This window comes from Lepisma saccharinum, chromosome 20, assembly GCF_977018435.1.
Source record: "Lepisma saccharinum chromosome 20, izLepSacc3.1, whole genome shotgun sequence".
NCBI lineage: Eukaryota > Metazoa > Arthropoda > Insecta > Zygentoma > Lepismatidae > Lepisma > Lepisma saccharinum.
This window is the reverse complement of record NC_139248.1, coordinates 2,226,238-2,253,649: the sequence shown is the minus strand read 5'-3', so window position 1 is coordinate 2,253,649 and position 27,412 is coordinate 2,226,238. Positions and strand designations below refer to the sequence as shown.

The 27,412-nt window shown below is 37.7% G+C and overlaps 2 protein-coding genes across 4 annotated transcripts in view; one reads left to right on the top strand and one right to left on the bottom strand.

Annotated features, from left to right (window-relative positions):
- LOC146003633 (uncharacterized) lies at positions 1–22,717 on the bottom strand. The gene is made up of 5 exons (XM_083141955.1): positions 22,681–22,717; positions 11,308–11,438; positions 8,724–8,936; positions 4,223–4,326; positions 1–2,765 (listed from the first exon to the last, which is right to left on the bottom strand). The coding sequence occupies exons 2-5, from the start codon at positions 11,431–11,433 to the stop codon at positions 641–643; spliced, it is 2,568 nt and encodes an 855-aa protein (XP_082998081.1). The 5' UTR covers positions 11,434–11,438; positions 22,681–22,717; the 3' UTR covers positions 1–640.
- The window catches only part of LOC146003634 (uncharacterized), a 21,501-nt gene continuing 16,315 nt past the window's right edge, over positions 22,227–27,412 (top strand). Inside the window, exons 1-2 of one of the 3 annotated variants that reach the window (XM_083141958.1) lie at positions 22,227–22,256; positions 25,896–26,061. In XM_083141958.1, coding sequence (XP_082998084.1) covers positions 22,255–22,256; positions 25,896–26,061 — 168 coding nt within the window. In that variant the 5' untranslated portion in view covers positions 22,227–22,254. Of the gene's footprint in view, positions 23,481–25,895; positions 26,062–27,412 lie in introns of all 3 variants that reach the window. The other 2 variants (XM_083141959.1, XM_083141957.1) reach the window with 2 other exon arrangements.

Below are 27,412 nucleotides of genomic sequence, written 5' to 3'. Positions count from 1 at the left end.
GAATACTCTGTATAACATTTATGCTTTCTTACAAAAAAAGCCTATCCCGGCATGCAATTATGAAAAACATGTAGAAATTTTTCACATATCTTTTAACTACAATCCTTATACATGCTTTGTGCATGTTTCTTACTTGGGAGAAGGTAACATTTTCATTGAGCATCTGTACGCAAAATCTACACAACATCTTTACCCGATGACAATATGTATTAATGTGTATTAATTTTTTAATACACATTTTAGGATCGAACAAAAGTAATGCATAGAATCAATGGTAAATTGCCCTTTTGTTTTACCTATTTCTATACACATCAATTCCACTCTGCCAAGCAAAATAAATCTAACTTTTTATTTAATTATTTCCCATTCAATCTGATGGAGAAATTGTCTGGTGGAGCAGTCATTTTCATTCCCAACTACCTGTTACCTTTCTGGCCACTGGACAAAGAAAACATTAGGTTAGATGCCACTCCACCTTCTGTTGGGGAGCTAACAGCACATGGAAAAACTCAAAATGGCAGTAACCTCTAGTTATTTGCCAACCTGGACCTGGATAACTGGCTGGCAACTCAACTTCTTGAGAAAACAGCACAAGACATTGAGCACATTTATACCTTCCTCACACTCGTATACAAACATTTCATTCACTTCCTCTCTGGTCAGACTGCAGGGAAACTGCATGCGTTGCCTTCTCATGCACTTCTTGATGTTTCCAGAGCATCGACTCTCTATCAAATATTTTATTGCACACAGGACATGCATAATAGTAGTCACCATAATGCTCTTCCAGATGCTTTCTCATTAAGCACTTGTTCTCAAAGCTCTGCCCACACGTGGGACACTTAGAACCTTTCATCGCATTCTTTTCGTGAATCTTTAATCTTTTTTGCAGAGTGAAAGTTTGGCCACAGGTGTCACACTGATACGGACGTTCGCCAGTATGCAGGCGGACATGACCCACATATATATGCCGGTTACCAAAATGTCTTTCACAATACTCACACGTAAAATTCTTACCCTCTGCATGGGTTTTTTTGTGCATGTACAACGAGGCAGCACCCGTAAATGATTTGGAACACTGACCACATTTAAAAGGCCTATCTCCAGTGTGGGTCCTTAAATGGATTTGCAAGGATTTCTTGCCGTAGAAATCCTTGCCACATTCGTCACATTTATATGGCTTCTCTCCGAGATGGCGATTAACGTGCATTGACAGATTTAATTTCGTCCGGAACAACTTGCCACACATCTCGCACATTAACTTATTACCTGACTCATGATCATACTTTGCCATGAAGTTTTCAGCCATTTCTTTATACTGTTTAGGTAATTCATTTCTCTTATAGTGGCATGTTAAGTGTTTCATGAAGTTGAATTCGCTGGCCATCACTTTCTGACAAACCTCACACGTAAAACTCTCTGTTCTGGAGTGAATCTTAACATGCCGAGACAAGGTATGTGGATCGCTGAACACCTTCTTGCACACAGTACAAGTTACAAGCTCTCGTCGTTTCATTTCCATTACTTTTTCCTTTTGGCTGTGGCAACACTTGTAATGCAACAAAAATGTAAAGTGTGAATCAAACGTTCCCTCACAGACTTCACATGTAAATTCCTTGGCTTCGGCATGAAACTGAAAATGGGCCAATAGGTCCGACCACTCTTTAAAACTTAATTTGCATTTAGAACAGTGGTAATCTTCCCGGTATGGATGCTTAAACTGATGGCGAGATAATCCATATTTGCTGTGAAATCCTACATCGCAAATATTACATTTGAAACGGTACACACCCAGATGATGGATACGATGATTGAACAAAGCGGCTCTGTTTCTGAACATCTTGTTGCAATCAACGCAGGCGACTGTCTTAACTACAGGGTGGATTCGCTTGTGTAAAGACAAAGCTCGGGCACTGCAAAACTTCTTATCGCACATTCCGCATTTATAAAGGGAATCCAACAGAATACTTCTGTGTTCTTGTGCAAATTTCCCATTGTTGAAACTTTCACCGCAATTATCACACGTGAACATTGTATCTTCTTGGTAAGTTACCAAACCATCAGTGTGAACGACAGGCGTCAAAACAATGACATTGGTCGCAGAAGGAATGGTGTCTGAAATGCTGACTTCCAATTTGGTAGTTTTTTGTTTGATGTCTTCACTTGTCTCAACATCATCGTTTAGGTTAGTTTCGTCGGAGGTCAGTTTGATGTAAGTAAGGAACATGTCGGCATTTGTGCGGTCGAGAGCATCATCCTTTGTATGTTTATAAACTCCTGGAAGGGACAGGTTTTTATAATGTTTATAAAGGTCAACACAACTATCAAACGAAGCTTCGCACTCCTCACAGCCAAACAAAGACTTCCCAATTTTGTACACTATTGGATTCACAGTATGCATTGTCTTTTTGCTGCATGGTTCGCAACTTAACACCTCTCCTTTGTGGCATGCTTTTCGATGCGCAACCAAGTTGCTCCAAGACTTGTACGTGTTGCAGCACAATCGACACATGAAGCCTTTCTCCTCTGGATGAGAGTCCATATGTGTATCCAGTTCATCCGAACTGTGAAGCATCCTCTTGCATATTCCACATGGAAGTGGAAACTGTACGTTCAGTTCATGGATATTGAAGAGGACATCTTCAGTTATGCTTCCTGGTGGTACCCTACTTCCATCAAGGGAATATGAATTTGATGGATTCCCTAAACGGGTGGAGACTGAAGCCATGGCTTCAGCTTCTGGTGTTTGTTCAGGTAGAGCCAATCTGAAAACAAAACATCTGTAAATAATAACAATTAAACAATGTAAAATAGATGGCTTGATAGCCAAAAGGTGTTAGTGCTAACCTTTGGATCTCACTACTGAAGTTCCCAGGTTGAGTCCTGAAATGGTAAAGGTACCCCTGTGCCTGTGCAGAGCTCCACATATTCTTGATCCCAGCCATACTTGGGATGATGTGATCAGCATCATGCCAAGCTGCCTTTACCCCCCATGGTTGTTCCATTGATATGAGCCTGGAAGGGGCTCAGACCCGTGCAGAAATAGGGAAATGACTGGAAAAATTCCTGGTACAGATCACCTGCCACGGGACTCGAACCCGGGTGATGCTAGTCAGATGCTCAACAAACTGAAGTACCGCGGGCACGGTTCTGACGTGGGCATGAGCATTCTTTGGTGCAGTCCCATCATCAGTATCATCAATCATGCTCATCATTGAGATTAACCAAAAGTAGCAGAAAAGTGATACTAAATGAAATTACAAATACAGGGTCATCGAGAATGATTGCCGGGATTTTAAACTGTTATTATAAAATAACTATTTAGTGGATATACACGTGTGGCATCTTAAAATGTTCAGAAAAGTTTAAAGTTTCATGTGACCTTGTGTGACCGTGAGGCTTAAAATGGCACATGCGCGGGAGCGCCTTAAAGAGAGGGTCGCTGCAGCAATTGCAACTGTAACTCTGGACACGATTCAGAAGACGTGGCAGGGGATTGAATACCATCTAGACATCACCAGAGTTACAAATTGTGCTCATATTGAAGTGTACTAAGGTAAGTCTAAAACTTTAAACTTTACTGAACATTTTAAGATGCCACATGTGTATGTGTATAACCATTAAATACTTATTTTATAATAACAGTTAAAATCCCAGCAATCATTCTCTATGCCCATGTACAATGTAAAAATATTGTTGCTACATGATGTGATGAAGTGCAAAATTACTAATGTTGATGTGCTCAGTGATCATTACAATAAATAATGGAACAAGGAGTCAGTTTTGCTGGACTCATTAGTTCAAAATAGTTTATGCTGACCACACTACTATTCATGTAGTGACATCAATTGTACCATGTTCCAAATCAATCCAGCCAAAACACCAAGTTTTCATGCACAAATGGAAATGAGAAATTACAATAGTGTGTGGAAGTTCTATTTGGGGTATGCCATAGGGCCCAACTTACTTGCCTTAGGACATTCCATGAAAATCCTCTCATCTTTGCATCCAGAGAAAACACATTGAGAAGCCAAATTGAGCTCTTCCCAAACATTCCAAAATTTCAAATTAACAATTTAAGTGTTGTAAAGTAACCATTTTAAAAGTTGAATTACTCAAAAAGTTACTGTTACTTCCAAACACTGCTGGTAATTAACTGCACTGACTGAGTTGAAAAAAAAAAAACAACAACTCTTAAGAACAAACTAATTTACATACTTACTTTTCCTCCATTGCCTTATCCATATTAGATGCATCTGCATGAATGATATTTTCCACACACTCAAATTCATTTTTAATCTTTGCATGGGTAGATTCATGAGGAAACTGCAAAGATATACAAAAACTAGCATCATTTTCGGCAAGCAAGTTGAATTACTGTATGCATTAATCTCTAGACTATGGAGGCTTATATGTCTGCAGTAAATGTTCTTATTTAATCATACAACTCCATTGACATTTCCTGAACATGTCATTCGTATCCTTAGGCCAAGTCAAAGTGTCTGTTTTCATTTTCACTTCCATCATTCTCCCATAACCCCTTTGTTTGTGATTTACAAAGAATGAAAATGTAATTTTTGTACATGATTTGAGACTGCATCTGGTGTTGAAATATGTATTTGTTTAAAACATCATTAGTGGTTACAAATAACGGCAATTTTATTTTGCAGGTCTCGTGAGCTTATAATTATAAATGTGTACATTTCTTTGTTGTCCGGTACCATTACCGTGCAGTCTAAGGCATCCTGCTTTGGGCTCCGGGTACGGAACGCTCGTAGGTTCGAGCATAACAACTTTTCTCCCGAGATTTTGGTCCGTGCATGGGACTGGTGGTCACCCACGGGAGCTACGATTGAGTAGTGTAACCTGGTCATGGAAACCTCGTAACTGGTTGGACAACCTCCAACCTCAACAGGTGGGAGTGAGGTCGGCAGTCGGTAGGTAGGCCCTGGCCCTCATGGGTTGTTATGCCATTTGTTGTTATTGTTTACATATTTAAGAGCATACTTCATGCATTTTCCTCTCAAGGATGGATCAAAGAATCAACTTTCATAGGTGCAAACTAACAAAGGTTACATGATTAGTTAAAGACTTAAGAATCCTTTAATTGGCTAGTGGAGAAAGTTGGAGAAAAAGCAAAAGGTTCCATTTATGAGGGCAATATCAAGTACACCAAATTGTTTCATTTACACTCATGGACTTTCTATGGCCTGTGGAAAATCTTTGGGAAAAATGTAGTTGTATAGCATAAGATATTCCACCATTATATACAAGCATGTTTCACACATAAAGTTGGAAGTGGTCAGAAAAAAACCCTGCTTTTTTGGAAAAAAATAAGAGTTTTTTTCGGCTTTTTTCACAGTGTCTCAAATCAATGAAAATACAGGAGTCTGCAGTATGTTTCCTGTTCCACGGTTTTGGTTTATCTCCCTACTGTAAAATAGACACTAATTTCTAAATATAAAATAAAATTTACAATATGAAATTCGTAGCTAGACAATACAGTGTTTTCAAGAAAGCTGGCTTTTTTGAACGGGCGGTTCTTTCCGAGTGTTATCTTCATATTTCGGTAGGCTCATTAAATATATCTATGTAGTATAAGCATATAGTTTTGTATGTGTTTTTAATAGAACCTAATAGTATGATTAGTATGATATGATTTTCAATGTTTGAATTTGTTATACGAACACGTACATGAAGCAAAAAAGAAAATACTGCTCTACTTTTGAAAATCTAGTATCAAATCTCTTTACTTTAATTTTTGTGTTCAGCAATATATATTTGTATTCTGGCTTTCCAGTACATTATGTATAATTTGGTTAAATGGCCGCTAAACCTGGTCATGGAGCAACTAGTGATGTATTTTGGCTGCTTGTTGCAGTGGTTCTTGACCTTTGTGAGACCACAGCTCAGTAAATTTATTTCTTACAAGTCGATTCCCTGATCCCAACAATATCACTCATAAATAAATTTCTGAACCCAAAGTTTATATGGAAATTAATATGCACCCTTAGTGGCCATGGTGGCTCAGTCGGTAACGCGTCTGACTACCATGCTAAAGGTTTGGGGTTCGATCACTGGCCAGTTCAAATCCGGTAACGTTGGAAGCGCCCACCCAGAATCGAATAACATGGGTACCAGGGGGAAACCCTGAGGGGTAAAGGCAGTTAGGGGCATGATGCTGATCACATCACCCCTATTCACGACCAGATCAAGAAAGTATGGGGCGTTACACCCACACCCCCTATACACCTTCATGGTGTGGTGCTAAGCACAGGGAAGCACTTTACCTTTTTTTTTACATTTACCCTTAATTAATATTAATATATCAACTATGGTATAATCAGAGTTCAAATATGTATAGTTTTAAATTAGTTGTCAATCCCTGGGTGCAACGGAACTTTTGCAGCTCGGCAGTTGAAAAACACTGGCACTAAAACTGAAGTAGAAGCAAATAAGACTGGCTGCAAATGGAAAAAAATATATAAATCTGGAGTGAACCTACAGTTTGAAATTAGATCTGGAGCACTCTGCCTCCACTGAGGATTGAACCTTAGACACCTTCTTATTACAAGACAACAGCATTACTTTATTCCACTCCAGAGGTCCATTCATGATTATAAAAGGAACATTCTATCAAAAAGCAGGCCTTTTCCATCAACAGTACTTGCAATTTGTTATCTGTGATTTACAGGCTAAATGAAATCTTAATCTCTGATGAAGTAGCTAACAATCTTGTTAAGTATAGAGAATATTCAGACCGAAGCAACACATGAGAGTGTGGGGGAGGGGGTCACATTGAAGCGACAAGTGACATGGGCACGTTCAGTCTGTAAGCAAGCATCCACCATGCATGCACAAACAAGACCGAGGCAACATGGTGCGTGCCAGTAAAGGGACTTTCAGACTGAAGTCACAGATGACAAGCGACACAGACTTCTCCAGTATTCAGTAACATTCACCATGCATGTAAGAAAAACAGACCGATGCAACCGTGCACGATGCATGCCATTCAGAAAACAGTATAGTCCGAGCAACATGCAAGTGACATGTTTAGCTCATTGTCGCATTTCAATTCAAAAGGTTGAATGGATTTCTGGATTACTGCTTCCAAGTGACACATGTCACTTGTTATTTTGGTCTGAAAGTTCCCTGAGAAAACGGTACAGGCCAAGTGATAAGCGACACTTGCAGCTTTTGTTGCTTCGGTTCGAAAGGTTGCATTTATTTTTAATGGTTGGTTTCCACGAGCCACAAGTCGCTTCTGACTCAAAGCTTCGTTAAACAGGATATATACATATATTCACGTAATACGTATACTTCTTCATATGTGTTGTCCCGAAACATCGAATATTTTGATACTAACATTTGTTTCATATTTTATGACATCAACGTTTAAATTGAGACACAAACATGTAAAAGCCTGTTTTAAGTCAATTTCATGGTCAGATGTGCTCATTAGGACTTCACGTTTAGTTTTAACCCTAACTTACCCGTGCCATATGAGAAACTTACATACCGGGGGGGGGGGGGGGGGGAGGGGGGACCACACTTTGTTTTATCACTAAATTTCAAGAAACCATTTTATAATTGAATCACTGCTTCCTTTGCTAATTATATATGTGCAGTTATTTATTAATTATAATAATTACAAAAAATTATATCGTTAATAAAAAATAATAACCAATTATTTCATGAGTCTCTCACATATATGATGATATTCACTAAAACTCAGAAAATCCATAATAATTTTTATTAATGTTTTTTAGTTTGCAGAAGTGCAGTTGTTTATTTAATATAATAATTACAATAATTACCATCATAACCAACCAATTGTACCCTGTCACTGGCATGAGTGTCTCAAATGAGAAACATTCAAAGATGGCACCTGATATGCCCACCAAGTGCATTTATGTTTTTATAAACAAAAGTAATCTAGGAAACAAATGTAATTTATTTTGATGAAACAGTTGTAAAATATAAATAATAGAGGTTATGTGCCTGCAATGCCCTCCCCAGTAAGCTAGGGTTAAAATTGTATCTGAACCACTATGCAATATGTGTCTACTGGGATTGGCCAATATCTGCCTCTTTACTGCTACATCATGTAAATTTATTTTAGCTAGTTGTAAAATATGTCACTACAAACCTGTAAACTCATAACAGTAACTTCAAGTGAAATAGGTTAGCTGTAATTGGTAAAAAGCCAAAATTTCAGTTTTTTCATTAAAAAAGCCAGCTTTTATCGGAAAAAAAGTCCCTTCAAAAAAGCCAGCTTTCTTGCAACTCTATCACATACCAAACCCATTAAATTGCCAGCTTCCGTGGCAGAGTGGTTAGCACAGCATGCTACAACACCAGGGGTCCCAGCCTGGGCATGGGTGTTTGTGAATATCCCTTCAGAAATTTCACTGTACCATCAGTCATCCTCGCAATTAGCCAAACGTGGCAGAAAAGCGAAGTAAAATAAATGAATCAATCAACACCCATTAAATTGAATTATTTCTAATGTGACATCTGCAGGATAACTTTTTTCAAATAAGCAAGATATTCAAAAATTATGACAGTGGCAGACATGAAATTAAACTAACTGGAGCCTGCTGCCTCCTGGTTCTGTGGTGTACAACAAATGGAGCTTGTGTGAAATATCTGGTGCAAGGGTAGTGATCATGTTGCAACCATATTTTCAACCAACAGAAAACAAAATGACATGAAAAACTTACCTCTTTCCCTGATTCATCAGCATTGGCTTTATTTGCACCATCCTCTTCATTCGAGTTGTCAGAATTTTCAGAATGCTTTGTATCCGAATTCTGGAAAGTTGATTTTACTTGCTCATGGCTTTTGTGGAAAAATCCAACTAATTTGTCACAAAACTCCAGTTGCTTGATGCACGTTGAACACACTGCTCCTGGCAAACCATCATGTGATGTCACCTGTGACCAATCAAACACAAACATTTATATAAATGTAAGGCAATATGGAATATATCATGAAGTAGTGATCTGTTTGCATGTTTTTGTGAATAGCCATGAACTAATAAGGCACCAAAATGTAATTCTATTAACCCGGCAGGATGCACGCTCTCTGCCGGGACATGCACAGTGTAAAAATACCCAGAAGAAAAACTGATTTAAATCTGATTTTAATTGTTTTACAGCATGTAAATATTAATCCCTTCAATGATTAACCTCATTTTATTATATTTGATTACACAAAGATAAAGTTAAGCAAAGATGAGAAAAAAAGACGGTAAGTCAAGTTCTCTCTACCATTATGTAAACAACTGAGTAAAAATATGCAGAAGAAAAATTATTACCTAAGTCCGAATTTTGACTGTTTTAGAGGATGTAAACAGTAACACTTTTTGATCAACTTAGTTTTATTAATTTTGAACATATGCACTGAATTACAAAATTGATAAAAACTAGGAGAAAAAGAGAACATATTGAAATACCAAACTGAAATGTATCAGCGCACGGTGGGCGAAATTTACCCAGGCAGTGTATCTACGGCCCTGCAAGCACAACAAACTAAGTAACAGCCAATTCAGCATCTTGAGACACTGGAAGCGTACTGAGAAAGGTGGCCACAGACACTCATTGGAAATGATAAAAAATTATATTTCAAAATTGGCTGGGTAATTTTTACCCATATGCACATCCTTACGGGGTGGCAATAATCAACAGTGAACAAGTAAAATATAAATTGCATTTTAAAACATTTCTTTTCAGTATTTGAAACTGAAACCCTGATTTTACTTTTTCCCACGTTCCCACTACATTAATGCATAATATTTTTTTTGAAAAATCCTCGCTGACTATATTTTTCTGCATTTTAAATTCTTTCTCTTGACTTCTCTGAAAAACATAAAATCCAAGATAGCACTGTACAAAGTTATCATTTTTTGGAAGGGAGTATATGAGAACAATCCACATATGGAAGCTGTAAGAGTTTTATTATTTCCATGTACAAATATGTGAATTTACACATTTACAGGAAATCAATTCTTAAGGTACAGTCACCAGCAATAAAAAATGAGACACTTACATCATGAAATCTACAGACGAGCAGAAATCAAATACCCAGACTTTTTCCAGGTTTTCCAGGACAAATATTGCATTTTTCCTTGACAATTTTAACTACTGTTGGATTAAAAATTGTAGATACTAGAGTTTAGAATGCAATCAAAAATTAACCAGTAGACCTACAAAGAAACGAGTTACATCAAAATTTAACTTATTCAATTCTGGGTTAATCTATGCTAACCAAAACCTATTTTTGAGGATGTCTGATTGCTATCTTTCAAATTCTATAAATCAAAAATGGGTTGTCCGATTGTGATGAAATTTTAGTATGGTCCAGGCAGAAAGATTTTAAAAACAAATCTTAATTTTCAGATTTTTAAAATTTGTCAAAAATCTGCTGTTATGAATGTTGTGAAAAAACTTTTTCTTAGTATTGGGTAGTCCTACAAATGCAATATTGGTCTTGTTTCGAAGCTCTTTCCATCTGTTTTAAAATCCAATTATCGTTGTCAATTCACATTAAGAAACCGATTGTACACAGATTTTTATTTACACGGCACACAGCAATGTCCATTGAACCATGGAAACTGCGTTTGGCACTGCCACGTTTCACATGCAGATGAAGGCAGCCAGGGATGTGGGGTGATAACATCACCCCCACCTTCGACCGTGATCAAGAAAGTGTGAGGCCCTATCTCCACACCCCCTATACACCTTAATGGTGTGATGCAAAGCACAGGGAAGCACTTTACTTTTTACGATAAAAATTTAATATATGTATACAAAAATTGAATTCTTTAGAATAAGAGTTAAAATTGCAATCATAGTCAAGATGGGTTCTCCTGCTGGTAACCACTCTTCTCTCCAATTAAGAAAACCAGCAACCATCATCCTAATGTTCAGTTGGTTAGAAACAACCATGCCACAACTGAATATGTTCATGTTATTATGTGAAACTGGACAAAAAAATATATTGCAAAACACATTTCACTTTTTGTTCTCCACATAACAGTCTCAACACTCCAATACCTTCTTATAAATAAATTCTAAACACAAGCTGTGTAAGAGAAGAATACAAGAGCCAAACATAGATTCATGAACATCCTGTTGAAAAAAAATACTCAGAGAATTAAAAGTCCACTCTGAAGTAAAATTATATAATTAATTAATTAGAGACAGAACCATGTAAATGAGCAAAATGATGTCACAGTAGCAATTGAAGTAAAAAAAAAAAAGGCAAATAAAAATAAAAATCAAGAGAAAAATCCAATTCACTTACATTTCTTCCCATCAAGCTACCAATTTTACTTCTGTATATTTTCCCTTTTTCTGTAAATAAATCGACAACATCCTTTCTCATGTGACCACACAGACGACACAATGAATCGTTAATCTGAAGGCCCATTTTCCCTATAAGGAAAAAGAAAGAAAGCTTTAGAAATAACAAAGAAAAATCACACAACACAATATTAAACACATAATTGTTCATTTTTTAAAAGGTTTACATTAATGTATGTAGCAGTGTAGTCAATAACAAGGTATGTTCCTGTATAACTTGGGAACAGTAACAAGAATAACTCGCCAGACCCTGTTGCCGAGTGGTTAGCACATCGTGCTGCGATGCCAAGGTTTCCGGGTTCGAATCCTGCTCGGGCTTGGTTGTTTGTGAATGTCCATTCATCAATTTCATCACTCATCCCCATCTTCGCAAATTAGCCAAGAGGCACAAAACGCAAAGTAAAATAAACTAAATCAATCAACAAGAATAAATCAAATAAATAACACTGACGATTTCACAAGGTTTATAGGAGGAAGAGGAAAATGTTTCAGAATTTCAAACTGACTGTGAATGGAAGGTTGGAAGATTGTAAAATGAGTTCGTTTAAATCCACACGAATCATTGTGCAGAAATGTCATTCTGAAAAGCAGCTTGTGGAAGTTGTCATTCTCAAAACTTTTGACTGCTGAAACAGTGTTTTCAAGAGACTACTGCTGTATTTTCATCTAAGGCTATCCTTGAGACTAGATGCTTTCTGATCAGCGGTGAAAGCATTCAAAGACATTGTTTTAATCTATCTTCTATGTATGTGCATAGAATAGTATGCATTGTAGAATTACTTTTCTTGCAGTTTACTGTTTATACAAGTACATACACACAATTGTTGCTGTTACCGTATTCTCGCGTCTATTAGCCGCACGCGTGTATAAGCCGCATCCCCTTTTTTGGCCTTAGATTTCAGGAAAATAAAATTTCTCGTGTATAAGCCGCACCTCGTGTATAAGCCGCACGAGTGACTTTTTTTTTTTTTTTTTTTTTGCGTAGGTAGCCAATTTCAAGTAAGTATTTTAAAAGTATTTTAACCTTTATTTTATTTAGCGCAATGATCTACATATTAATACCGTATCATTCAGTTTGAGTCCTCAAAGCCCTTATTCACTGTCATTGCTGCTACTCGTTGAAATATTTTCTGCACAAGAGGTATTGTCATCTTCATCACTAACATCATCATCCCACAACATTTCATCCTGGGTACCATCTAGGGCATTGGATATGCCGCACTTCAGAAAACCCTTCACAACTGTCTCAGACTTTACACTTTCTCATGCTGCCAGAATCCATTCACACACTTGCTTGACAGTCGGACGTTTGATCTTTCCTGTTGCTGTAAGCTCGTGGTTTCCTGCACTAATCCAGTCATTATACAGACGCCGGAACGCAGCTTTAAATGAGCGAATTACACAAACGTCTAGGGGCTGCAGTACAGACGTTAGACCCCCAGGAATCACAGCTACATCCGTTTTCAACTGTTGCAATTTTGTCTGTATTCTGTCTGTTAGGTGACCACGAAAGCTGTCCCACACCAGCAAACTCTTTTGCTTCAGCAATGCACCAGACCTTCTATTCCACACTTTGTCTATCCAGTACAATACCAGTTCTTCTTCCATCCATCCTTTCTGCTGGGCACGTATGATAATACCCGGCGGAAATGTCTCCTTTGGCACATTCTTACGCTTCAGCACAACATACGGTGGCAGTTTCCTTCCATCTGCAAGAACACCCAACATTACGGTGCATCGTTGTTTCTCTCCACCCGTGGTCTTGATCGATACGGTGTGCGAGCCTCTCGGTGCAACTGTGCTGGGCATAGGCATGTCCCAGTAAATAGGTGTTTCGTCCGCGTTGCCGATCTGAGACAAGCTATAATCATTGGACTTTCGCATTCGAATCACGTATTTGTGAAATTTAACAATTTTCTGATCAAAGTCTGCAGGGAAATGTTGCGCAATTGTTGTCCTACGGCGAAGCGATAAACTTTTCCTACGCATAAAACGTGAACACCATCCCGCACTAGCTCGGAAAGCTTGATGACTGATGTCTAACTTTGAAGCTACTTCACGAGCTTGAAAACGTATCATGTCTACGGTTACAGCATAGCCAGCACTTCTCCTCTCATTTACAAAAGCCAAAACTTCTTCTTCTACCTGTGGAAATTTGGCTCCTTTTCCAAGGAATGTCTTTCTCTTGCCACTTGTTGCAGCAAGTTGTTCCTTCTGATTTCTCCATCGACGAATGTTAGACTCGTCCACATCGTAATATCGCGCTGCAGATCTGTTGCCGTTTCCTTCAGCATATCGTATCGCTTTAAGTTTAAAATGAGCATCGTAGCTGATTCTTCTGCCAGACATCCTCCCTTTAATAGTACCAACCTTGACCTCAGGCTCACAACCTTCTTTAACAACTTCACTTTACTGAATGGTTTCCAGATCAATACGACAGTAAGGATGATTCGTGTTCAAAGATAAGATATTATCATATTGTTGCAAAAAAATATTTAAAGATAAGATATCATATTGTTGCAAAGCCTGCTACAGAAGCATTGTTGTTGAATTTGCTGTTAATGAATCCATTATGTGATAAAGATAACAAATCAACGTATGTATTTTAGTATCCTAGCAGTAGCTGCACTTTCTTTCATTCGCGTGTATAAGCCGCACATGCTTTTCTTATCATTCGCGTGTATAAGCCGCACCCCATTTTTTGGTCCACTTTTCGGGGAAAAAAGTGCGGCTTATAGACACGAGAATACGGTATGTTTTGGGAGAACAAACACATTTCTAGTTTGAATATTTTTAGTTACAACAATGGGAAGAACTTCACAAAAGCATAAACAAGCAGTTATACAATGAATCTTGTGAATAATATTACATTGTTTGAACATAACAATTCAACTGAGAAACAAGCCATTTATTTTTTTTTTTCAAATGAAACTGTTGTCAAATTTTAACTATGGACCCCAAATATCATCATATAATTCAAAGACCTCCTCCTTTCTACAAAGATCTTGATCTCATCTGTAGGATCAAATTTCAAAAGTGGTGGGTTATCCCACTTGTCGAAAATGGAACTCCATAGTGAGTCTATATTGTCGTTATCATTATTAAATTTCTTCTAGCCACAGTAGTCTAGTTGGTAAGTCATCTGACTGCCATGTGGGAGATCCAAGTTCAGAATTTTGCCAGCCTTGTTCTGGCATAAAGTGGGTCCGGAGCTCAATCAACCTCAAATAAATGGGTACCTGGGGGGAGTAAAGGCAGTCGGAGAATGGTGCTGATCACATCACTTTCAAAGTGCCTGATATCGAGAATGTGTGGGGCCCTAACCCCTAATTGTATCTTCATGACACAGTGCTATGTGCAAGAGAACTTTATATTTTACACAATTCGTCCGCAATGAATGAAACCTCCCATACATTTAAATCTCTCTCTCCAGTTATTCTTTTCTTTCTGCAAGAAAATATTAAGTGCCCCAAACCTTGCCCTTAACTAACAATAAAAGTATGTTAGAAGCAGAAACCTCTTCACACACTATGCGCATGAAGTAGATGGAAACAGCAATCAATATGCAAGACAACACTAAACGACTGACTGCTTGCAAATGAAAAAAAGGAGTAGGCACAAAATAAAAAAATCATTCTCCAGAAAACACACAGTAAGTAATCACAAAGCCAATATAGTATGCTAACTGACATAAATTGAACCAGCTTATAAATGTGTATAACAGTTCTGAATGTTCAATGATTTTCCACAAGTTTTATAGGAGTATTAGGAAGTACTTTAGAACACTAGAAATGATTTTAGAAGGACGTTTGAAGCTTGGAGAAACTACAGTGTTTTTCAGCTGATTTGCTCTGATTTCAATCTTTATTTTAAAAAAAGTACTACAACAGGTACAAACTTACACAAGGTACCGTTGGAAAGAGGAAGCTTCAAAGCTTATTTTAATATGTTTTTAATATGGCCACCATGCAGTTCGGCGACAGAACGAAGGCAAACACACATCCTCGAAAAAGTTTCAATTCCTTTGATTGATTGATTGAATTGTTATTTTAAGTTCACTTTATGCACAGAAAGGCTAATTGGGACTGGACCTACAGTTTAAAGTGGAATCCGAACCACTATGTGCCTCCACCAGGTATCAAACCCAGAGTCCTTGATTACAAGACGACGACACTACCACTGCACCATCGGGGAGGCCATTCATTACCTTTGAAATGGTTGCAGTTATCCTCCCAACTTCATCTCGTAGTTCATGGATAGTCCTCGGGACAAATTAAAAATCACATGGATTTAAGGCTGGATTTGTGGGAGGCCACGGCATGCTACAGTTGAGCATTTCAGGATATCGACTCAAAAAGACAAGATGTCGGAAATGCTTGTTCAGGAATTCAAAAACTTCTGTGGTGTGCGGCCTGGCCTGATTCTGTTGAAACCACTGTTTTCGTATTGGAATATTTTTGCATTGCAGTTCTGGCAGGAAAAGGGAACAGAGCATTTCCAGGTAATTTTCAGAAGTGAAATACTCCTGGAAAAAAAAAACTAGGGGATCAATGACACCATATCTCGAAATTGCACACCAGACAAGAATTTTCTCAGGATCGTGTGATGACTATTGAAACTCATGTGGATTCTCGGTAGCCCAAAATCGAATGTTTTGTTTATTAACTTTCCTGGTGAGATGAAAATAAGCCTCGTCTCTTACACAAATTCTCCAGCACAGAATCATTGTATTCGAAGAGATTCAAAAATCCATACACAAAGTCCAGGTGTTTCTGCTTTCCTGCCTCTTACAACGATTGCAACATGGAAAATATTGGCCAACTGGTGGTGCAAACTATTATTAAAATTTTGAAGCTTCCTCTTTCCCATGGTACCTTGTGTAAGTTTATACCTGTTGTAGTAATTTCTTTAATGAAAACTGAATCACGGCAAATCAGCTGAAACCCTGTAATTAGCAGTGAAAAACTTAATTTGTTTTTAAGAGAAATTATGATTTGAACAGTGCCATACACAAGCATCTGACTTTGCAGCAAGCAGTCGTTCTTGGTTTATGGTTGTCTCAGACATGCAGTTGCATTTTTGTTTGAGGCTAAATGAGGATTTTGTGCTTGAGACCAATGTTACATAATCAGGTGTTGGCAGCATTTATAGCCATCATTTTAATGCTACGAGCTGTAAGCCAGAACCACTGAACTTAAGAATGAAAATATTTGGGGATGTATTAATAGACCTTGGATTTTTAGGTTCTAAAATAGGTTCTAAAAATGTTAAAATATGTCAAAACGGTTTTCTTCATTTTTACAGAAGAAACTACTTTCTGTAGCATTGTTGAAGTTCCCGAATTTATTTTCTGTCATAGTTTCATCTTTTATAGCCATAATTGATGTTTTTATCTATAAAATATCGCAATTGCCGAGGCTTCCATGTACTTTCTCTCCCTCAACCGGACGTACCGTGCGTTTCATGATGTAACCCCCTGTCACTGTTTCCAACCACCCCACCTTTTTCCAAAAGGATTACTGACCCCAAATTTTATCTATGCTTGCCTAACCTAACCTAACCTTACCGTGAATGGTTCGTGGGGCTATCCGTGAATGGTTTGTAGAGCTACCCGTGCATGGTTCCACATATTAGCATATTTCAAAACCCAGGAAAAAATAAAAAATTAACACGGAAGTAGGTATTTTTTTGTTTACAAGGTTGGAAACACTGCATACCCACTCCAAATTGACAAAACACAAGCACGACATGGGATGATCCAGAACGCTCGAGTCATATTGTGTGTCACGCAAGCGAAAAGAAAAAACAACAATAATTACTCGTAACATGAAAAATTGAAGTTATCTTCATTAGAAAATCATAATTACACCTTATAGAATGTTCTGCAATGCACAATAAGTAAGTAGCAATGTTAAAAAGGACGAAATAAATGAGTTATTAATGATAAGAGCCCTAACTTGACCACCTAAGATTGGAAGCATTTAACTCCTTCACAACCCATGCACATGAAGTAGATGGCAGCAGCAGTCCATATCCAAGACGACAGTACACAAATGGCTGCTCAAAAACAAAAAATCATTTAGAGTATGCGAAAGGGAAAAATAATTTTCCAGAAAACAGGCAATAAGTACTCACTAACACTCTGAAGTATGTGTTAACGGACATAAATAGAAATCGAACCATCTCCATAATAATGATTATTTTTTATGGTTAATGTGAGAAATTTAACTGTTGTAAAACACTGACAATGTATAATAGGTAGGCTACTTAATAAAAATATATTGTGAAAATAGCTCATTCTGTTAAGTCGCATGGTGTCAGATGAAAGTATTTTAATTACAACAGGATTTCAGTTTCAATAAAACAACTTACTGACTTCGAGATTTCTTTAGTCTGGTAAGTACTATACTTGATACCCTTGACCTCTGTACCCCCTCGAGAATGTGAACTATTTTTTTTATGGTCTATGGACATTATGTCGTTTATGAACATTTGAGTTGTTTCTAGCTCTTGGAAATCCGTCATTGTGAAGTAAAGTACGACTGTTTACCTTAGCATGAAGCAGAACAGCCCAAAGGCTTCCCGCAAGTGAATATAGCATAGGACCATAATAAGACATTCCACAACAGCAGAAGACGGGATGTTGCTTACCTTTTTCATAAATGCATTTTAAAATGAAGTAAACCAAACACGAAGGACTGAAAACTGTAAAAATTTACTACCCTTCGGAGACCTCTAATTTTTTCGTTTCGTCAATTTTTGACATTCGTACTTATGTATCTGCTTCGCGGAACATTCCTGAAGGTGTATTGACGTTGTTTTGATGAAAGTAATTGCAATTTTTCACATTAACAGTACTTCTTTCTCCTAGCCTTTCCGCTTGCCTCAGACACAATATGGCACGTACACCTTCCTACATAATTGTGCGTCGTGCTTGTCTTTTGTCGATTTTCAATTGTTATGCAGTGTTTCAATCTTCGGAACACAAGAAATGCCCGTGAACAAAGCTCATCCGATCTAATTTTTTTAAAAACTTTTTCGCATTATTTTACGAAGAAAATTGTAATCTTTCGTGGCGCTATCTGTGAATGGTTTTTGGGGCTATCCGTCCCGGAATTAGTGGGAAATTTAAACTAAAAAAATTTTTTCGTTTTAAATTTTTGAGTCGAAATTTCCCACAGATTCCAGGCTCTGCCCCTGGATAATTGACCTACTACCCCCAACCGCTATCGCGGCCCCGCCTCCGCTCTGCATCGCTCCGCTCCGGCTTTTCCTATAGAGTCCCTGTTAAGGGCATGTTAGAAATTGGCTGGAGTCACCTGCCCCCAAATGAGCCCCAAACTTTTAAATTTGAAGAAATCCGTTTCCAGAATACGGAAAACTTACCTGAATTTCACCACGCATCCACAACACGTCATATTAGGCATATACCCACAGCCCATTCCTTCTAACGAGTAGCTTACATTCACTGGCACATTTTCGACATTCCTTTCCTTTCTTCACGATCCAGTCTTCAATTAAATTAAAAAAATCCACTGGATCTTCCACACCCGGTACGAATTTCACCACGCATCCACGACACATCATGTTTCTAACATTTGTTGCAAACACAGACAGTTCAAAACACTGGATACCCAATGAACATGAACAAAACACAATCACGACACGCGATTATCTACGAAGGTGTATGCACCATACTGTGTCTTACGCAAGCAAGACAACGCAAATAAACAAGTACTCGTAATGTGGAAAATTGACATTACTTTCATCAAAAAAACGTGAATACACCTTCCCGATGTTAGACAATACTACAGGAACTTATTACGGTAAGTAGTTTCTTCTGTAAAAATGAAGAAATGTGTCCGAAGGATAGTAAACTAGTACCCTGAAAACTTATGAAAGCAAAATAGAAGTGAAATTATCGTTAGGAGTGTGGGGGGTAACGGTAAATTGTTTTATGATTTCTCCTAGCACAAAGACTAATTATCGTAGAATTTTCGTAAAATCATTGTCACACGAAATTTGAACCTTCCTTTAAGTAATGAGCACTGTTTGGACTCGAAAAAAGTCATTTATGTTGAAAAAAACAACTTGAAAATTACCTTACGCACTTCTCAACGAAAAGATACTCTACGTCCACAAGCGACAGTAAATATCGTAGAAGCGTGGGAATGAATGTAGAAGTAAATGGGAACCTTACTAGAATGCATTTAGGGGACCTTATTTTAATGCTAAGGGAACCAAACCTAACCTGCCTAACCTAACCACGAAAGTACAGTAGAGCGTCGATTATCCGAACGTCGGTCAACCGAACGACCGCTTAACCGAACTGTGTACTCGCTCACTTTCAGATATCTGTAATGAAAAAAGTACGTGACTTAGCTGCTCGTAAGCATGTAGGCTTGCTTAGACAGACCAAAATAAAGGATTTTTTTAAACGTTAATTTTGTGTACTGTGTGTATTGTTCATGCAAAATGCGTATGTAATATGTACATATTTTTGTTTAATAAACTGTACCACATACTATATATTCCTACTAAAGTTGCCTTTGTACGTTTCTTTGTAATACATACTTAAAGAGATGCCTGTTTTTATGAATAAATTTACTGTACAGTACTTCTTTTTGGCAAATAAACATGTACAGTTCGATTATCCGAACAAACCAGTTTTCCGAACACCCATGTCCCCCAATTACTTCGGATAATCGACGCTCTACTGTATATGTTGAACAAAATCTTAAGTAATCGCTAAAACTCCGCAGTATGTGTAAACCATGTAAACATTGCATTCGTAGCATGATGAAATCGCAATAAAACAAAAGGAACTTTGGCCCTTCTAAATGCTACAGAAACTCATTTCCGTAAGTAGTTTCTTGTGCAAAAATGAAGAAATCCGTTGGGACCATACCGAAGTTTTACCGGCAACGGTCCCCCGTGCTTTACACCCAGGGTGAATGTAAAATATTAGGAACTTATGTTTTCAGTATTACATTGAACAATGCGGATGGAGTACATTTGCGGCTCGGGTACCCTTTTCTACACCCTCGATTTTTCGCACATTTCAAATGTTCTCGTTACGAAAATTAGTTCTTTATAAGAAACGATGTTTTTAAATAACGCGGAAAGTAATTTTTTTAGATCTACGTGCTATGAAACTTACGTTTTTCAATATTTAGTTTCCTTATGTAACGTCGAAACGGCTTTGCAGGGATTTGATCATGGCGCATCTTAGATTCATGTCACAGGCGCACGTCTGAACATTTTCTTTTTCTTCTTATCTTTGACTTGTGCAATGGGATAATTTGCAATTTTTTCTTGTTATGAATGACTTGTGCAATGGGATAATTTGCGATTTCAATATATTATTTATGTAATTTATTGGCGGATTGGATATTTGAGACATTGCAATTGTTTTGTGCGACTTTAGACATTGGAATTGATTTGTCCCACGAACCATTGACATTAGCCCCACGAACCATTGACGCTAGCCCCACGAACCATTGGCGCTAGGCCCACGAACCATTGGCGCTAGCCCCACGAACCATTGGCGCTAGCCCCACGAACCATTGACGCTAGCCCCACGAACCATTGGCGCGTGGATAGGTTAGTTCAGTTAGGTTGAGATCGATAGTTAAAATTTGGTGTCGTGTTAGTATCACGATCTAGAAATTGAAAATAATTGCGAACCATTTCAAACGACAAAATTTCAACTTTTAACGGCTGTACAGTCGTAAATACTTCTCTCCGCGCTCCAATTTTTTGTTATTCACAAATAGGATCAAATAATGTTCATAATGAAAGAAAAAAAATTTCAAAATTCGAGGGTGTAGAATAGGGTACCCGACCCTACATTTGCTATGTTAGAAAGAAAAATATCAAAAATCAATGTAATAAATATAAAAAAAGAAGTTATACATAGAGTTAATATGCCTTATGGATGCAGACGATGAAAAATCTGCACTGATCATGTGTATTGCGATGTTCCATGTTCACTTGTTTTCACAGGTGAACGCTTCCAGACAACCTCAACATAGTAGCAGTGTTAACTGTTTAGTTTCTGGATTGCTTGTGGTTTGCGACTTTTTACTTCGATGCGGAGTTAGAAATCCACACGAATTCACAAAATAACTTAAAGGTAAAAGGTAAAGTGCTCCCCTGTGCATAGCACCACACCATGAAGGCGTATAGGTGGTGTGGGGGTAACGGCCCACACTTTCTTGATCCGGTCGTGAGTGGCGGTGATGTGATCAGCATCACGCCCCTGACCGCCTTTACTCCCCTCCAGGGTTTCCCCCAGGTACCCATGTTATTCGACGCTTCCATCGTTAGAAAAGTTCCCGGATTTGAACCGGCCGGGGATCGAACCCGGGACCTTTAGCAGGTAATCAGACGCTTTACCACACCGCGGCACAAAATAACTTACTGGAAAAAAAAGCGGCGGGTGGTGACGAAATAAACATTAAAAGATAACAATGGTTTGCGGATAAATAGCATGAAAACAACTAACAGTCATCTTGCGATACAGAATTTTTTTGGGTCGGGACGGTAAAAACGTAAAAATTCGCAATTTCAACGACAAATTTGTGATATTTTCGTGAAGGGAAATGTTCGAAATTTTCTCAAGCTCTGGAAATCTCGATTTCTACGTCATTTTCTCCTTTAACAATTTCCGATAAGTTCCAGACATTTCCAATGAAGAATCGTCGAGAATTGATGACTTTTTAAAATGACCAAACGGTACACAGTATTTCCGACTGCTCGGGATCCCGAATAGTCGGGAAGCCATTTCCACACAATATCCATGTGCTACCTGGCTTTGCTACAACGTTGATAGCACAGATAGTTTCTGGAGGTTCCCATAGCAGATGTTTGAATTTTTCGTTGATTTATGTAATTTCATTGTTCTTCCTTATTACATGTATATATTTATGGGCTTCAATTAACACATTTTTAAATTATTTGTCCTTGTAATAAAATGTAGTGGACATTTTATAAATCGAGCGTAAGTGAGTACAGATCCTCGGACAAACGTATATTAATAGAAATGCTCACATAATTACGAATATTTCTTTGTATTTATTTATATTAAAGAGATTTCGCTGTACGTTTGTGTGTGTGTGATGACTAGAAACTTACTAATTTTAAATTTGTCAAGAGTTTTCAAAACATTCTGAAAATGTTCATTAAAAGTCCAAATGCAGACTTAAGATGCCTTAAAAATAATAATAAAAGTGAAAAGGGTAGAAACAGATCGTTAGTCAATTTTTAGACAAGATCATCCAACTTCAATTGCTGGATGCTAATGTTATCATACCTGCTGCTGAGTGAGTTTCTTGCAAAACAGTTTTTCTGCCCCATTTTCTTCCATACACATGCTTTACACAGGGCGTCCCTTTGTAAACTGTTGCTTAGGTAACAGATTGGTGCTACCATTTTTTAAGGGTTATTTGCAATTTTTCATTATCTTTTTCATTGCTCTTCCGTCTTTATTGCTTGGTATGTGCAATCCATGTTCCTCTGTGAGACTTGTGTTTTGTCCTGTCCAGGTGTGTTTGTGATTGCCCATTTATCCATTTTATCTTATCAAGTTATCACCATCCATTCCTATCTTCACGATTAGTTAACCCTCCAGTACTTGTGCGGGTGACCATTGTCACCCAGCCCCTTTGTTTTCGTTACAGCCAAGCAGTGTGGTTGAGGGGCTTCAGTACCTTCCACCTACATTCCCAGCTACCTGACTAGTGTGAGTTTCATAGACATACTACGTTTGTACGTTGTAGTGAAGAGTGGTCCATATTATTGCATTTGAAAGTCCGTTGGGTGACACTTGTCCCCCGTGCGATTAATGCCATTATGAGTGCATCAAAGCATTCACGACTGTGTAATTACTTTTATTTATTGCTTGGTGAGAGTTCTCATGAGGACGATGTTGTCGAGAATGATAGTGACGATGGTGAAGAGAACCATTTAGATGTCCAGGACGATCCTTCTGACACCAAAGAATCAGATGAGCCACAAAACGACCAAGTGGAAAATGCTGAAAATGACCTGGCGCCAAATACGGAAGAGGAATCCAGTGATGAAGAGGACATCCCATTTGCAAATTTATACATGGTAAGAGACCAGTTTAAAAATGTAATGAAGCGGAAAAACTATCCCCCCCTCCCCAGTCCAGAAATGCTGACAACATTGTTTTGTGGCTCATGTGAAGCATGCAATACACTTGATTGCTTTGTACTTTTTATGGACGATAATGTTATTAGAACTATATTTACATCAACCAATATTTATATTTACCATATAAAAGAGCATTTTAGCCGAGACAGGGATGCCAAATACACAAATGTTATTGAAATTCGTGCTTTCATAGGCATTTTGCTACTAACCGGCTGTTTGGGCAGTAAAAGGAAAAAACTAAGCAGGTGTGGGACAACTCTACAGGGACTGGTGTGGAGGTCTGTTATCTTGCCATGAGTGAGAATAGATTAGTTAGTTGCATTTCGTGGCAAATGTCCTTTTAAAATGTACATGCCAAAAAACTGTAAGATATGGTGTGAAAGATATATACCCTTGTGTGTGCCAGGGTATGCCATGAACTTGGAGGTTTACCCTGGAACGCAGCCAAACGGACCTTACAAACTATCAAACTCATCGGAAGAATTAACTTTTCGAATGATGGAGCCAAACATCACAACTGACAACTGGTTTACGTCTATTCCACAAGCAGAAAAAAACTATTGGAAGAAAAAAAGCTCACTTTGGTTGGAACTGTAAGATCTAACAGGATTGGGATTCCTGAAGAACTAAAAGCAAGTCATGATAGAGAAGTTACCTCATCTCTCTTTGCATTTCACAAGAATAAAACTCTTGTATCTTACTGTCCAAAGAAAAACAAAGCAGTAGTAGGGCTATCAACCATGCACCATGATAATGCAATTGATGCCAAAACCGGTGATAAACAGAAACCAGAAATTATTACATTTTATAACAAAAGAAAGGTTGGTGTAGATGTCCTTGACCAGATGTGTTCGAAATACAATGTATCTTGTAACACAAGATGTTGGCCAATGGTTGTATTACTTGATCTAGTGAACATATCAGGGATCATTGCCTCAATCATTTAGAAGTTCAACAATGCTGCAGCTAAACCAACTGCAAGACGAGAATTCCTTGAAAGTTTGGCGTTGGAACTCATGAAACCTCTGATTGAAAGTCGAATCCAGCTTCCTTTCATCCCTGTACATCTGAAGAGAAGAGGAAAGGCCCTTCTTGGAATCGAAGAAACTCCACAACCTGAGCGCAGACAGCAACGTAACAGAGGTCGTTGCTGTCTGTGTGGGAAGGCGAGAGACAAAACAACCAGAAAACATTGTGAGAAATGTGGATGTCATATCTGTAGTGATCATTCATCAATTGTTTGTACTGAATGCTTGGAATAGGACAAAGGTAATACAGCCATTGCAACTGTAAAATATTGCTGACTTCTTAGTATACTTATGTACAAATGTATTTCTGTAGTTTAACATCCATTTAATTCTTGATATCCAAAATGTGCAACAAAATAAGGACATTATAGGCCTTGTTATAACGTTGGAATTTTCAACCTACAATACGCGAAAAAAAATTATTACAAGTAACAAACATTGTTGTGACCATACTCTTTCTATATGTAAAATGTAGAGTACACTTTAGCAATTTTTTTTTGCCTTGTAATAAAGGCCAAAATATGTTAATATATATGTTTTGGGGTTCTCATTAAAGCTGTCTTTCAGATGAGAAAAGAGTTTTACAATGTTACCCTGCATTAAAAAAAAAGTTACGGTAGCCTAAAGTTTAAGATATTTTTTCCATGCAAAATTTTGTAAAATTGGTAACTTTTTTTTACAATTGTTTGATACTAAAATAATTTTAAAAAATACGCCATATTATAATTAGTCTTTTTGAAGTAAAAAAAATACCTTATGGGTGACGACTGTCACCTGCGCTAGTATCTGTATTTCGGGATGCTGCGCGAGTACTCGAGGTTTAAATATGGCAGAAAAGCAAAGTAAAGTAAATCAATCAACACACATACACATAAATATTCTATCTGAATAGGTATGGGGAGTTCTGTTTGATTACCTGAAAATTTCAACATTTTCTTATTATTTACATGCAATCCAGAAAACACAATCCAGCAGTGAAAGCATACAAAAATGACGACTTCCACAACCTACTTTTCACAACAAAATTGACACACAATTACTGTTTCATGTGATTTTAAAACTATGCAATGAATTTGCCACAAGTTTCAAACATTAATTTAGACTCTTATTGAAACTTTTAATAATTTTTCTCATACTGCAATAATCAAATCATACAAAATAAACACATAAACAGAGGAAACTTTCATTGCAATTTTTGATGGGATGTAATTTCATTTAATAATCATTGTATTATTCACGGAATAAAGAACTGACTATCTATTTGTGAAATAATAACAATAAATCCCTTGTTTGATATACAATGCATTCCATTTTTTGCTTTCAGGTTGATCCAAAAAGAAATTAGTTTACCCAAAATGGATGGAGTTGAATTACAGCAACACACATGCAGGCTTTGTGGATACAAAGGAAATGATCTTTCATCTGTAGTTGGTGAAGATGAAGAGAAGATTCATCTTAGGAAAATGATCAACATCATCATCCATGTAGATGCAAGTATATCATTTTTCATCGTACATTTATATTTCTTAACATTTGGCACACACAGGAGATGCACTATGTAAAATTTTCAGTGAAAAATGCAGGCTCGACCAGGGCTCTAACCTGGGTCTCTGACATACTGTGCAATTGTTCTACCACTGAGCTACTGAGTTGGCCTGGCTTTGCCTGATTTTTCGCTGCCGCTGTTTTACCTGTGTGGAATAGTCTCTGTTAGTGCTACCACAATGGAATTTTTTCCTTTGAAAGGTTGCATTTTTCGCTGAAAATTCTACATTGTGCATCTCAAATCTTAATGAATTAACATCTCTATGCTGGTAGGAAGCAGGCAACGTCGACATTTACAGTGTTTCAAATGCAACAGATCCCATTGCGGTAGCACCCCCAGAGACGATTACACACAGGTAAAACAGTGGCAGCGAAAAATCAGTCGAAGCCAGGCCCTACTCGGTAGCTCAGTGATATAGAGTAATGATATGCCAGAGACCCAGGTTCGAATCCTGGTCGAGCCTGCATTTTTCACTGAAATTTCTACGTTTAGATTTGTGTTTGGAGCAATGAGGCATCAAGACATGTAGGAGAAATAACACTTTTTATGCTACCCATTTCCATGTTGATTTATGAATTTCTCAGTTATAAATCATGTTTGAATGAAATTTATCTAAGTAAAAGGCAGGAAGTGCTTATTAGCATTATTTTTGTAGGTTTTCATTGTTTATTGCTAGGCTTAGCATTAAGAGATTATTTGGTACTTTAGTATTATACGGACTACCTCATTCGTCTACGTGACGAGTAATGCTGTATTTATGCTAATATGGAACCTAACCTAAACTTGTAAGCATTCCTCGTCACGTAGACAAATGAGGTAGTCCGTATAATACTAAAGTACTGATTATTTTCTATGCTATGGTCAGTAGATTAGGTGGTTTGATGTGTTATCATTTTTTCAAGGAGTTCTTTGCTTGTATTTGATTGAAAATTAAACATATGTGTAGCAACAGGGGGTGTAAATTGAGCCTCTCATAGAAATGAACATCTAAATACAAGAGAAGCAAAAACGTTTTTGATGATATTGTAGATATCTTTCATTTACAACTGAGGGAATAAACTTGTGTTGGCTTGAAATGTGGAGAAACTAGATATTTTCATGTTCCATCACATAATAAGGTAAAGTTCCCTGTGCATTACCCATTACCCTGAATTACCCATCGATTCGAGGCTGGGTGAGCCCCAGAGCCACTTTATGCAGGGACAAGGCCAGAAAATTCCGACGTTACCTACCCTGGGAATAACCTGGCTCTCCCACGTGGCAGTCAGACGCTCTACCGACTAAACCATTGTGGC